At 44.9% G+C, this 12,720-nt stretch overlaps 1 protein-coding gene across 1 annotated transcript; it reads right to left on the bottom strand.

Moving 5' to 3' along the window:
• Positions 1–11,745, bottom strand: DHX8 (DEAH-box helicase 8). The gene is made up of 23 exons (XM_027896058.1): positions 11,619–11,745; positions 11,217–11,302; positions 10,588–10,660; positions 10,133–10,218; positions 9,430–9,539; positions 9,020–9,331; positions 8,596–8,740; positions 7,933–8,136; positions 7,700–7,787; positions 7,287–7,384; positions 6,928–7,075; positions 6,639–6,820; positions 6,057–6,251; positions 5,669–5,854; positions 5,021–5,231; positions 4,526–4,707; positions 4,123–4,263; positions 3,709–3,864; positions 3,446–3,583; positions 2,902–3,030; positions 2,068–2,264; positions 1,798–1,977; positions 1–1,298 (listed from the first exon to the last, which is right to left on the bottom strand). Exons 1-23 carry the CDS (start codon positions 11,728–11,730, stop codon positions 1,079–1,081), a joined length of 3,579 nt encoding a protein of 1,192 aa, XP_027751859.1. The 5' UTR covers positions 11,731–11,745; the 3' UTR covers positions 1–1,078.
• Positions 11,746–12,720: the final 975 nt, after the last annotated feature.

The raw sequence follows: 12,720 nt of genomic DNA, 5'->3' as shown, positions 1-12,720 counted from the left end.
TTTTCAATGTGAAACATTCTTCCAACTTACTTTGTAAAAAACAACCAGCCAACCTCATACTCCTCGATTCAGCGATAATTTTAGCAAATGTCCCAGCTTTGGGAAAAAAATTAAAGAGTTTCTGGAGCTATGGAGTCAAATAAGTTTCATCTGTTAGCAAAGCAAAAATAATTTACAGGTAGTTTTGGCATGACTTAGCACACGCTGGGCAGTCAAATTCTTTTTAAACAGGAAACTTATGCAACTCCTTACAGACATTTTACCTGTAAGAGCACATTCTATTGAAAAAACCGACAGTTGTGATGTCAACATTCTAAGTTAAGATAAAACACATGGCACATGGTATAGGAAGTTCTAAACATCTGTAACCACTTCTCAGACAGAGCCATGCTGCAGAGGTGATTGTGCTAATTACTCCCTGACATACCAGCCTTCAGCACCCAGGAGATAGGGATGAAGGATAAGCCTTGCAATCCAAATTATGCCATTGTCCAAACATAACTGACGTTCTAGCTGCGTTTCTAGAGGTTTTTCCTGCCTTATCCCAAAGCCACAGATCCTAAGTGTCCGACAGGCTGATTAAAAGAAAAATAGTTACAATGAAAATGCATATAATAGGAAAAAATGGAAAACAAGTAGCTCCCAAAAAGCAGCCACTGTCCAAGAGTGTAAATAGAAATAAATCTCTTTTTAGCAGAGTAAAGAAACAAACTATTCCAGCCTCTAGGTGTCTGGTGACTCAGAAAACGGGTTGGTGAACAGCCAGTTTTTTAATCACTATCTTTTTGCTGTTGTTCAGCTGAGTGCCCAGACTTCCAAGTCTTAGGTTTTGTCTGTAAAGTGGCAAATAACCAGTGAAGTGCTCCAAGACCCCCTTCTGAGAGGCCTGACACGTCCTGTGGAGCTGCAGCACAATGTGTGCCACAGCTGGGGCACTCCCTGCTCTGCCAGGGCTCATTACCTGTTCGTGGCACAGGTGAGCTTCAGGGGAACGTCCTGTCCTCCTGCCAGGACGCTGGCAATGATGACAGAGTCACAAGTCCCACAAAAAACAACCAGCCAGAGTCCAGGAGGGAACTCATCGGCGCCTGAAGGCGCGGGATATCCTCCAGGCGTTGGGCTCCTCGTAGCGGTTGTACAACGGCTCCAGGCGCTGCTGCTTCTTCTGCTTGCTCAGCTTGGTGGGGTCAGAAACCTTGAAGAAAGCTGGGGCAAATTCCACCAGCCAGCGAGGATCGATAGTCGTCACCTCCCGCATGTACTCCTTGGTGGTCAGCACCAGCTCGTGATACACCACCCTGTGGGGAGGGACGGAGACTCTGGGAATCAAGTTTTTCCAAACAAGAAGCAACAACTCAGCAGCTGGAGCTCTGAGCTTGCTCCTTTATCTCCTTCTGCATAAGGCTCCTTATAAGCTCCAAAAGGACCACCCACAAGAGATATCCCTATTTCACAACTACTACTCTTCAGCAGAGAATTCCTTCATTCCATTTAAAACAAACCCCTTTTCCCCTCTTCAACATTCACAGTGTTCTAAACTCAATTTCACAACACAGAAACATGGAACTGCAGATTTCAGGCCTGGCCTTGGCTCCCAAAGTCAGTCTCATCTCTGCAGAGGCACTAAGTTTAGCAGCAGAAAGAGCCAAAGACTTAAAACTTTTCTCAGTCTGCTCACTGCTGAGAAATCAGCAACCTCTGCTCAGATCTGTACCCCACAAACAGTGCCCACTGCACACTTCCTCTGTTATAGAGTCTGAAAAGAAATAGGAAACTCCACGCTATTGCCTTCCTTACCATTCTGGCTGCCTGTTGAAGAGAGCACTGGACGGGTGGATGTAGACGACCTGCTGGTCAATGAGTGTCCGATAACCTTCCTGGGGATCCTTCTTTGCTGCGTTCCGGAAGAAGCCGCTACAGATGGCCTTCTGGACCCGAACCGTTGCCTTCCCACAGGATACCACATCCAGCTTGTGCCTGCCAGGCAAGAGCCAGAGAGATGAAAGTCAGAGCTCTCCAGGTCTGGGAGCAGCTGCCAACATCAGGTGTCCTCCTTGACACGCTCACCTGTCCATAATGCCCAGCATCTGCTTGCGAATGTCCTGCGCCCTGCGTAAGGATCGGGCCTGGATGAAGTTTTCGTAGCACCAGGGGTTTGAAAACTTATTATTCTTCCACGAATTGTACACGGCCAGCAGGGTGAGGTGGTCACCTTCTGTCTGATGGAACTTGGCTTTCTTTTGATCAGCGAGTGCTTGTTTGTCCTAACACATAAAACACACGTGGATCAGGTATCTGCACTGTAGAGACAATCCTGGTGCAACACGAATGACATGGGGCCCTTGTCACTCATACCATGACATCGAAATCTACCAACAGATGACACAAAATGTTGAGGGGTCAGGTGATGAAAATCTAAAGGTCACTGGGACTGGTCTAAGGCAAAACCATGCCTTTATGAAAGGAAAGCCTAGAACTGTCCTTGTCAAAGAGAGACCTCGTGCAGGCTCTCCCGTGGGTGACAAGGACCTGACCACAAAAGATGAACATTTTTGTTTTTTTAATTTAAACATTTTATTCAATGTCAGTACCTATTTCTGAAAGAACATGTCAAAGGAAATGGCTCATTTATCTGAACTCCAGAGCTGGGACTGACTTGGTTTAGGCTGTATGTGTTTATTGGAAAATGCAAAAGACGATGTTAAGACTTCTCACTTCTACCTTCCCATCTGCAAAGAAACTACCAACATCACAGCCTAGAGGCCCTTAAACCAAAAGGCATATCGGGGAGGTAACGCATGAGCAAATGGTCTGACCAAGTTACAGGTTTCTTTTGGCAATTCTGCTCACTCCAAACCCACTCAGACTGCACCACTGCTGCCTCTTGGCAGAGTGCCTCACCTTTGGCCTGTAAAACACGTTCTGCACAGACAGCATGGAGACGATGGTCAGCATTTCCTCGCTGCATCCCAGGTGGACGGACATGATCAACATCTTACACAGCATGGGCTCCAAGGGGAATTCTGCCATCTGCAAGAAACACGTTTTCATGTTTCAAGACTCAAAGTCTTGAGTCTTCTCAGTGCAAAAGAAAGCAATGCCTTTTCTTGCACACTTTCTTTCCAAAGCAGTGTGCTTGACCTGGAATAACCCTGAAGCATGAAGCAAATTATTTGCCTGTATTTACTATCACAAGAATATCCCAATACTTACAGGAAATTTTTAGACATTAATAAAAGTAACCTCATGAATGAGGAGTAATAATAGTTGCTCCTTAAAAAGCAGAAGGTATGTAACTGTGGTAAATGAAGAGCTACCAACAAAACGCAAGAGAATAACAGGAAAAGGAAAATAACAGTGCTAGGCAAGGCCTGATACAACCACTCTGTCATCTCCTAAATACTGGCAGCACAGACAGTACTAAAAGGTATTTTATTTGGCCTACCCTGCGCCCAAGTCGAGTGAGCAGCCCCTCGTCATCCAGAGCTCCCAGGGTGTAGAGCTGCTCCATGGCAGTTATGAGAGTTTCCATGGGGGGAGCATCCATGAAGTCAAAGGACAGCAAATCGTTGATGCCCATGGCCTGAACAGAGGGAGGGGAGACAGCCCAAGGTAAAACACGGAGAAGGAAGACACCAAACTCCTGGCAGAGATGCCATCAAACACTGAGGCACTACGGAACTTTTAACCAACCCTGGCCTCACATACCTTCAGGGAAAGTACTGTACTGGCCAAATTTGTTCTCTGGATTTCAGGCACGTTGGTGGTTAGCATTTCATCTCGATATGCACGCTCCGTGTATAACCTGTAGCATTTTCCTGGGCCCGTTCTCCCAGCCCTCCCTGCTCGCTGCTTTGCTTGAGCCTAAAGGTTAACAAGGCATTGGCACAAGTGAAAAGAAGTACAATGAAATGATTAATCATCCAGTTTTACTTGTAGTAATGGAAAGATTTCCAGCGCAACACAGGAAAGTATGTATTCCTTGGGCACAGCCTCAAGGAGCCTCAGGAAATTATCAAAAAATGTGATTTTATCCTCGCCTCACTTTGCTCCCCTGTTCTTGGATGTCCCATTGGCAGGATACACAACACCCAGAGAGAGAGCCAAGCACAGAATGTCTACCTGTGAAATGGGTGTCACCACTAGCTGGTCAATTCCAGTCTTGGAGTTGTAAACTTTCTGCTTCACAAAGCCAGGATCGACGACGTAATATATTCCATCAATGGTCAAGGACGTCTCCGCAATGTTGGTGGCAATGACAACCTGTAAACCACAGTTTCAGTCAGCACAAGTTTTGTGGCAGGTTGCCAAGCCAACCACACTGCTCAGCTTCATCCCTCAGAGCTTTGCTACACCAGATGCTTCTATACACATTTTCAAAGGCTTAGATAATATGTAGACAACCAAAAATATGCTCTAAGCTGTAAGTTATCTTTTCTCCAAGGCTATATAATTTAAGCAGTGTAATGCACCCCACTATTGAAATGCATCAGCAGAAGATGAAGGCACATGTACATGAAATTACCTTTCTGCTTCCTGGTGGGGCGGGGTCAAAGATCCTGGTTTGCATTTCACTGGGTAAAGCTGAATATACTGGGAGGATAATTAACTCTGGAACATCAGGTCCTAGAGATTTCATCCTTTCATAGAGGATTTCACAGGCAGTGTCAATCTCTTCCTGACCAGTCAGAAACACCAAGATGTCACCTACACAGGAAATAAATTAAAAACACCCACAGAATCAAATCTGTTTAGTATTAACATATTTCCACTCCTCACCCTTTCCACTTAAAGCAGAGGATCTCCAACTTTTGCCAGCCTCTGGGCAACAACTCCTAACCAGGGGCAACATAACTTCAGCCACCCAACTTTTTCAACACTTTAGTTACTGTATTTGCAAAGAAGAGAGGATAGTGCTGACAGCATTTTGTTCATGTTACTAACACAATCCATGACTTGTAGAAAGACCTTGCTCACAGATCCTTGAATCACCAATAACCCAAGACCATTCTCCACTCACCTGGTGGCTCTGTTAAGTGGATCTGCATTACTGTAATCAGACTGGCATCCAAATAATCTGTCTCTGGCTCTTTTGTGTACAGAATTTCTACTGGATATGTTCTGCCAGGAATTGTGAAGATTGGGGCTTCATAGAAATACTGGGAGAATTTCACAGCATCCAGTGTTGCTGACGTCACTATCAACTTCATATCCTGTCTCTTCTGCACTGTCTGTAGTGGGACAAAAGGTTCTCAAGTCATTTATTGCCTTTGGAACAATTAGCATATGGGACTTGACTGAAGTCAGAGAAATACAACCTGCAATATCAGGTGTTTTAATGTCTGAGCAGAGGGGTGGCTCATTCCAGTATCCAGAATTTCAGAAAACTGACCCCTGAGATCCCATTTCAAACCTCTTTTAGCAGCATTACCACCAGAAAGCCTTTGGCAGCAAAGGACAAGCAAAGCAAGGACTCTCCTCTGCTCATCCACCATTACAAACATCCGGGATGGCCAATTCTCATTGTTCCTGCTGCATTCTGATTGCTTCATCTTCACTCAGGGGCTCATCTTACAAAGATTCAGACCACAAACCTTTGCCTGTGCTCTCCTACCCACACATACCAGAGAGAGAACACTGAAACAGTAAAAATCCAATGCCACATCACCTTCTTCAGGAGTCCAAAGAGCACATCTGTATGGATGGTCCTTTCATGGGCTTCATCCAACATGATAATGGCATACTGGGTCAGATCCGGATCTATCAAGCACTCCCTCAGTAACATTCCATCTGTCATGTATTTGATGACAGTCTCAGGGCTGGTGCAATCTTCAAACCGAATGGTGTAGCCAACCTAGACAGAAGAGTTGCACAGAAAGCGAAGATACAAAATGAAGCCATTAGCATTATAAACTCCCAGCTTGGTTATTCCACAAATTCATTTTACAGCCTGCAAGCGAACAGACACATGGACACACAACTAAAATAGCTCCAGTACTGATTTTTCCTCTTTTCCTCATGCTTATTTTGGCCTGTTCTCCGACATGGAAATTTACCTCTTGTCCCAGGCAGCAACCAAATTCCTCTGACACCCTCTTGGCAACAGACATTGCAGCCACTCTGCGAGGCTGAGTGCATCCAATCTTCCCTCTTGAGGTATACCCTGCCTCAGCCAGGTACTGGGTAATCTGTGTTGTTTTCCCAGATCCTGTCTCTCCAATAACAATCAGAATCTGGTTGTCGTGCACAGCCTAGAAAAGGTCAGAATAGATTAGCACTTGTCAAAATTTTTAAAAACCAAGAGACCAAACAAAATCAGCACTGTCTATTTAGGACTAGATTGAGCTCTTGCTTCAGTTGACCCAGACCAAAAATCATACAAGTATTCTTGCAATCTGCTTAACCATCACTCAGCTGACTCATCCCTTGCCCATACAGTCCTAGTATCAATTCTGACTTACACCAATAAATATCTGGAGCTTTATTAAAATACACAGAGATAATACTTTAAAATGAATACTGTGAACTAAGGTTCTGCACTTAAAATTATCAGCTGGCTATTCACCTGTCAACAAGCTAAACCGAGAATATTTAAGTTACTGCTTGCTCAAACCGAAATGCCTTCTGAAGGGTCTTACTTGTATCAGCTGCTCCTTCAGTCTGAAGATTGGGAGACTCTCCCTCTGTTCAATGATGGAAAGCTGAGTCTTCTTACCATAAGAAGCTTTGTTGCCACCAAATGCATGTTTCTTCCACTCTGGGATATCATTTGGCATCATCCCAATACCTCGCATGTTTGCAGCTATTTGTCTTCCATCCACTAGAACAGAAATAGACAATTTCACCGTTACATCAAGTATCAAGACATTTCTCCTGACTTGCCCAGCTATCACAAAGAAGGCACAGCTCCCCTGTGCTCAGATGTACCATCAGGGAGAGGATCCACCCAGTGCGTGTTGAGGCCCATGGGGATGGAATCCATCTCTGCTTCCCTCTGGGCTTGCTTAAGTTCTCGCCTCTCTTTAGCCAAAGCACTCTGCATCATTGCAGCCTGGGATAAGGAGCCATCTGGATTCTGGAAAGTAAGAAAAAAAAGTTGAGATTTCAAGTATTACAATTGCTTCAACTTCAATTATCTCTCTGTCATCACTGTCCTTCAGCTTCAGTTCAGTGATAATGTTTTTCAAGGCTCTCAGTAACTTGCAGGTGGGGAAACTGATTGTTAAATTCCCAAATATTTATTTCATTAAATCAAGTACATTGGTTCTAGCCTGGAAATCTCTTACCTTTACTATTTTAATGGGACTCATATCCATGCTCTGTTTAGTGTGACCTCGAAGGAACGGTGGCTCTTCTTCAACTAACTCAATCTCAAGGTCCTCATCTAAAATCCACAAGTGACAATTGTTACAGAAAAGTTAAACAACTTTCTGGTGCATAAAAGTGCCTCTTTAAACAATGCTTGCTTGTGTAAAACTTAGGAGTTTTAAAAATGAAAAAAGTCTGCAATAGAAGTTCACAGACAGGGCACAACAAAATGCCACTAATAACACAGCCAGAGCAACTCTAGTTCCCAATGTGAAAGATGATGGCAAATCGTGAGATGCTTCACAGTCATTCATATCATTAATCGCTTTTTCAATCAAAACACATCCAGAAACACAATGAATTTACAACAAAAAGACTACTGGGAAATTACCTTCTTCGTCATCAACTTTAGGAAGAATCCCGGTCTCCTCATCAAAATCAGGAAACTCTTCCTTGGAAAGCACATTCGCTGCAATCATCTGGGAACAGAACGAATACAACTCAGTTCTAACGCTATCCCTCTAAAACAGGAACAAAGGAAAGGTCCTGCACTCTGACAACACAACACAGCCTAAGTGTCAGTGAATAAAGATCCCATCCTCTTTCCCCGAACGCAACACCCACCTGTTTGATTTCCCACTTCTCGGGGTCTGAGATGCGGGTGAGGCGTTTCCGCTCCAGGCTGTCGTCCTCCACCTCCGGGGCGTTCACCAGGGACAGGTGGCTGGGTCTGTCTGGGTTCCTCATGGAGGTCTCCTCGTTGGTCTCTCCAACCAGGTTTCTTCTCCGGTTGGGATTCAAGTCCTCCCCAGTGTCTTGGTCGACATCCTACGTTAGATTGATTAATCAGTCAGTTCTACCTATATTTCACTTCTCCTTAGCTGTTACGAGGTGCTTCATAATGCCAATAACACCTCATTCACAGGAAAGTTTTGCAGGCTTTTAATTTTTTTTCAGCCCAGGCCTGGAACACTCCACTCTGCCTTGGCAACGGTAGGGATTTAATTTGAAATGAAATGCTTCTCTCCTACCAAAAAAAGAAGGCAAACAGCAACAGCTTGAGCTTTGCCCTGCCTCTCAGCTATCACGTCAAGCCAAAAAAATTGTTAGGAACATTATATCAAAAACAGGAACCTAGAGTAAACTAAAAGGCCACTTCAATACAGAACAGCATCTTGGTTTTTAATTCCCACTTGAATGGTTATTTATTAGTTTCCAGCAAGAAGAGTAAAAAAAAAAAAAATAGCAAAACCATGCATAATCTTAAAAGTTTTGGCATGTCCATACCTTCATGCTCAGGCTGGTTTTGGATCCAGTAAAGGATAACACCTTGACTTTCACTCTCTGTCCTTTGCTCACGACATCAGCAACGTTGGCAACCCGTCCTTCTCTTCGCAGCTCTGAGATGTGGACCAAGCCCTCCCAACGCTTCCTGGGGGTGAAACAGGAAGACTTGAGACATTGTACGTTATTACTCTGACAGTCCTTCAGATCACTCAGAATCTAGGCTTGCTGTCAATATTTTGCCGTCAACTGAGTGTTGTGTGTTCACAAACTGTCTTTCCTAATGAGAATTTTGTAACTTTCCACTGTCAAATTTAATTTTCTGGAAGTCTAGAATACCTTCTGGTAGCCTCACGCCCTTTTCAATTTACCAGCAGAAAAGAGAACTCAGAGTAACACCAGCTCTATCACGACCATCAGAAGGTACCTTAGTCCTTCCAGCTGCACGAAGCATCCAAACTGCATTATGCTTGTGACTTTGCCATTGTAAATGTCTCCGATGGAAGGCTCCTCAGGTGGGGGACGGTCGATGTGCTTGTCTCTCCATTTCTCGTGGCTCTTCTCCATGTACTTGTCTCGATCCTTCCGGTCCCTGCTGGGACTGCGACTTCTGCTCCGTGACCGGTACCTGGATCTTCCCCCTTTCTTATCCCACGTTCTGGAACGAGACCTGGAGCGAGATCTGTGCCTTCGCTTCCTGTCCCTGCTACGACTTCGGCTCCTCTTCCTTTTCTTCACCCTAACAAAACAAACACCTTTGCAGTGAAATTCCCCCTCAGAAAAAAAAAAAAAACCAGCAGGCAAGACCCTTTTACCCCAGCCCCACCAGACACCTACCGGCGGTCGCTGTCCCTTTGCTTGCCCTGCCTGTCTGCAGTGGGCATCAGAGCTTCGAGCTCTTTCAGGGCATCAGCAGCCACTTTCACATCATCTTCATCCAGCATAGTCTGCGAGGACAGAAAATTGCTCTGTGAAAAGGCTGATAAAAAGCCCATCACAGAGAATTAAGGATAATCGTATGTGTATCTATTTACAAGGCATGCAAGATAAAGAGAGATCAGACACAGTGTGTGATACAGAAAAAAAAGTAACAAAGCTCTCCTCCATTTCACCACGATATTGAGGTAATTCTGCTTTTACACAAAACAGAGCTCCATCTTAACGCCTCAAGTCGTTACAGAAACACAAAACACCTGTCCCTCAACAGCACCTGAATATCCCAAATTTTTAACTGGATCGTAACCCATCACCACTGTGAATTCATGTAAGAAATGCCAGGTTACAAACTGCATGTCTGGTATTCCAGATACTCTGCAAAACAGTATCAGCATGGCAACTGCTGTAACAGCTGTTCTTTGTAACAATGTGCAGTGACACCACATTTCATTTCTCACAGTTCACTTTTATCCATGCATTAGCAGGAGACGCTCATATTAACACGAGAAAAGATTGGAAGTAACTGAAAAAAAAACTCCAACAAAATAAAAACTCCTCTAAGTTTTCGCATAGCGACAAAAGAAATCTGAAATGATGACCTTACCCTGATGTTGGGATTGTCTGGCCTGCAAAGAGCTGGATACAATTCCCTCAGCTTTTCTTTCTCTGATTTGGGTTTGACGATCGCCTCTGATTTTTGAGATTTAAAACAGCAATGGAAAAAAAACAAAAAAAAAAAAAACCAACAAGCAATGAAACCCAAAAGTTAGAAGTGCGAGAACAATTGACTTTTGACCTTAATTGAACTTAAAGTTTAATTTTCATCTAAATGCAAAGGTTCATACAGTTTTCACAGAGATTCAATTCAAGGAGTACCATGTTACCTTCCTACAAATAAAATCCTGATTATGAGTGAATATGAGAGAGACAAAACCTCTTAAGCAGTATACTCAGAATAACAGCAGCAGGATGCACACTGAAACAATAAGATTTGCCTCACAAGACTGGAACAGTGACTGCATCAATCTCACCAAACACTGAACCACTGGCTCTGCGTACCTTTGCTTGTAGATGGTTTTGGTGGAGGCCGCATGGTCTGTATGAGACGCAGCAAGTTACTGATGAGAGAATCCTGAAAAAAAGAACAAAATACCTTAAGGAATTACTGCAAGGCTCTCTTTCATTATCAGAAGGTACAAGTGAGGATTTATTACCAGGACGAAAAAAAAAACCACCTCACTTCTGAAGATGCAGGTTGCTTTTTTAGAAAGTGTCACTGGACTTCATGTACACCTTAAAATGATATAATAAATGGAACCTACTTGTCATTTTTAATCACCTATTTAATTCAACTGCAGTTACTTCTGAGGAAGTGATAAACACAGCATCTAAGCATCATAGGAGACTTATGACACCTGCCTTCATCAAAAGTTGTTTCTTCCATATTTTATATGCTCAATGTGACAATAAGCAATTCAAGATGCTTTTCAAAGGTTACATAAGTTTTTTTAAAAAAGAAGGGATGGGGAGACTGGGTTTGATGAGACAGGAATACTCACAAGCTAGTTAGTACATAGTTTTCCAGAAGAAGAAAACCCATAATCAGACCTCATAGCTCCCCCTTTAAAGTAAAAATCTCTATAACATATACTGGGACAAGGAAAACACAGGGGTCAGGCCTCACTTACAGTGAACTCAGCACCATTCTTTAGCAGAATTGCCTTAAACGTGTCAAACGTAGTATTTTTCTCGGCGAGGCTTATCACAAACTCGGCTGGGAGGAAAAAAAGCATTAAGTGAATTAACACAAATAAGTAAAAGGGCTGCGCACGGGGCCAGAAGCTGCTCTGGGACCAGCCAAGGCCGCTCTGCTACAGCACCGGAGCTGTCCCTCAGCCCCCCTCCCCGGGAGCCCAGACCGAAGCACTTCCTCAGGCCCACGGGTTTTTCTTGAGGCGAAATTCACCGTCTCAAATCCGAAAAGCCCCTTCGCGAAACGCGCCCGGGGCCGACGGGAAGAGACCACAACAGCCCAAAGGGCCACACCGGCCCGGCGGACGGGGCCCAAAAGCCGCGCCCGCCGCACCTACCCAGGTCCTTGTCGTTGATGCCCAGGTGGTTGTCGAGCTCGGTGCAGACCTTGGAGACCAGAGAGAGGTACTCGAGCTTGGCGAGCTCCTCGGCCGCCGCCACCTCCGCCATGGCGGCCCCGCCGCTTCCGGGACGCGCGGGAAGGGGCGGTCCTAACGAGCCGGGGGGGCGGGGCCATGGTCAGGGGGGCGTGGCCATGGCGAGGACAGCGCGGTGGGACATCCCGCGTGGGACATCCCGCACGGCCCCGCACGGGAGGGCTTTGCTGGTGGGAGCTCCCCCCCGGGGCGCCGGGGCGCTATTGAGAAGTCTCACCGCGGGCCCGGCTCCTGCTCCCCACCTCGGGGTTGCCCCCCGAGCCGAACCACCCCGCCGAGGAACCCCAGCCAAGCCCTCCCCCAGTCACGGCCACCCGTGAAAGCGCTCACCCGAAATAAGATGTAGAGGCCACGTTTGCTCTATAGAATGTATTATAAATTATACCATGCATCCATTAACAAAATATACAAAGCTGACAGAAATATATCTTGAGCCCGAGCGTACAGCGGCTAAACCCTAAGTAGAAAGTAACCTAAAGGGAACAGCATCTCACGCTTGCCATTTCAATCTGCAATGAAATGTTCCTCCTCGGGTGTTTTAGTTTTGTTAATTCATAGAACACGTTAATTAACATTCCAATTACGAAGGTACACACAGAGAGAACGTGGGTCCTGCTGGGCCTGACGGATCCAAGCAAATAACCACATTACACTTCAAAGTGTCACCAGTTTCTCCATTGCATCCCTGTCCTTTCCTCCTCCTCCTCCTCCTCCTTGTTCTAGAGTTGGCATTAAGTCAAAATATACTCAAAACACCACATCTAAGTTAAAAGTGGGGAAAGTTACAGAAGGATCTTTAACTGGTCCACAGCACACAGTTGTACTGGCGTACAGAGATGGGAAACACTGCAAAATAGTTCTACTGTATTTCAAAATAAGCATTTAAGAGTGTATCTTCCACGATCTATAAAAATAGGTTTAAAACAAAAGTGGTATGATACATTTGCTTTCCTGAACTATTTTAATGGTTTCTCTATGGGTACTAAGTCTTTTAAAAAATTCC

This window comes from Empidonax traillii, unplaced genomic scaffold, assembly GCF_003031625.1.
Source record: "Empidonax traillii isolate 1590-97213 ecotype Southwest subspecies unplaced genomic scaffold, ASM303162v1 scaffold476:size613836, whole genome shotgun sequence".
Lineage (NCBI taxonomy): Eukaryota > Metazoa > Chordata > Aves > Passeriformes > Tyrannidae > Empidonax > Empidonax traillii.
This window is presented reverse-complemented; position numbering and strand designations above follow the sequence as displayed.

Coding starts and splice junctions, on each gene's coding strand:
- DHX8 (XM_027896058.1), bottom strand. CDS start 11,730: ATGGCGGAGGTGGCGGCGGCCGAGGAGCTCGCCAAGCTCGAGTACCTC. Junction 5,855..6,056: donor GTTGCTGCCTGGGACAAGAG/GTAAATTTCCAT, acceptor TCTTCTGTCTAG/GTTGGCTACACCATTCGGTT. Junction 1,299..1,797: donor TTCAACAGGCAGCCAGAATG/GTAAGGAAGGCA, acceptor CCCTCCCCACAG/GGTGGTGTATCACGAGCTGG.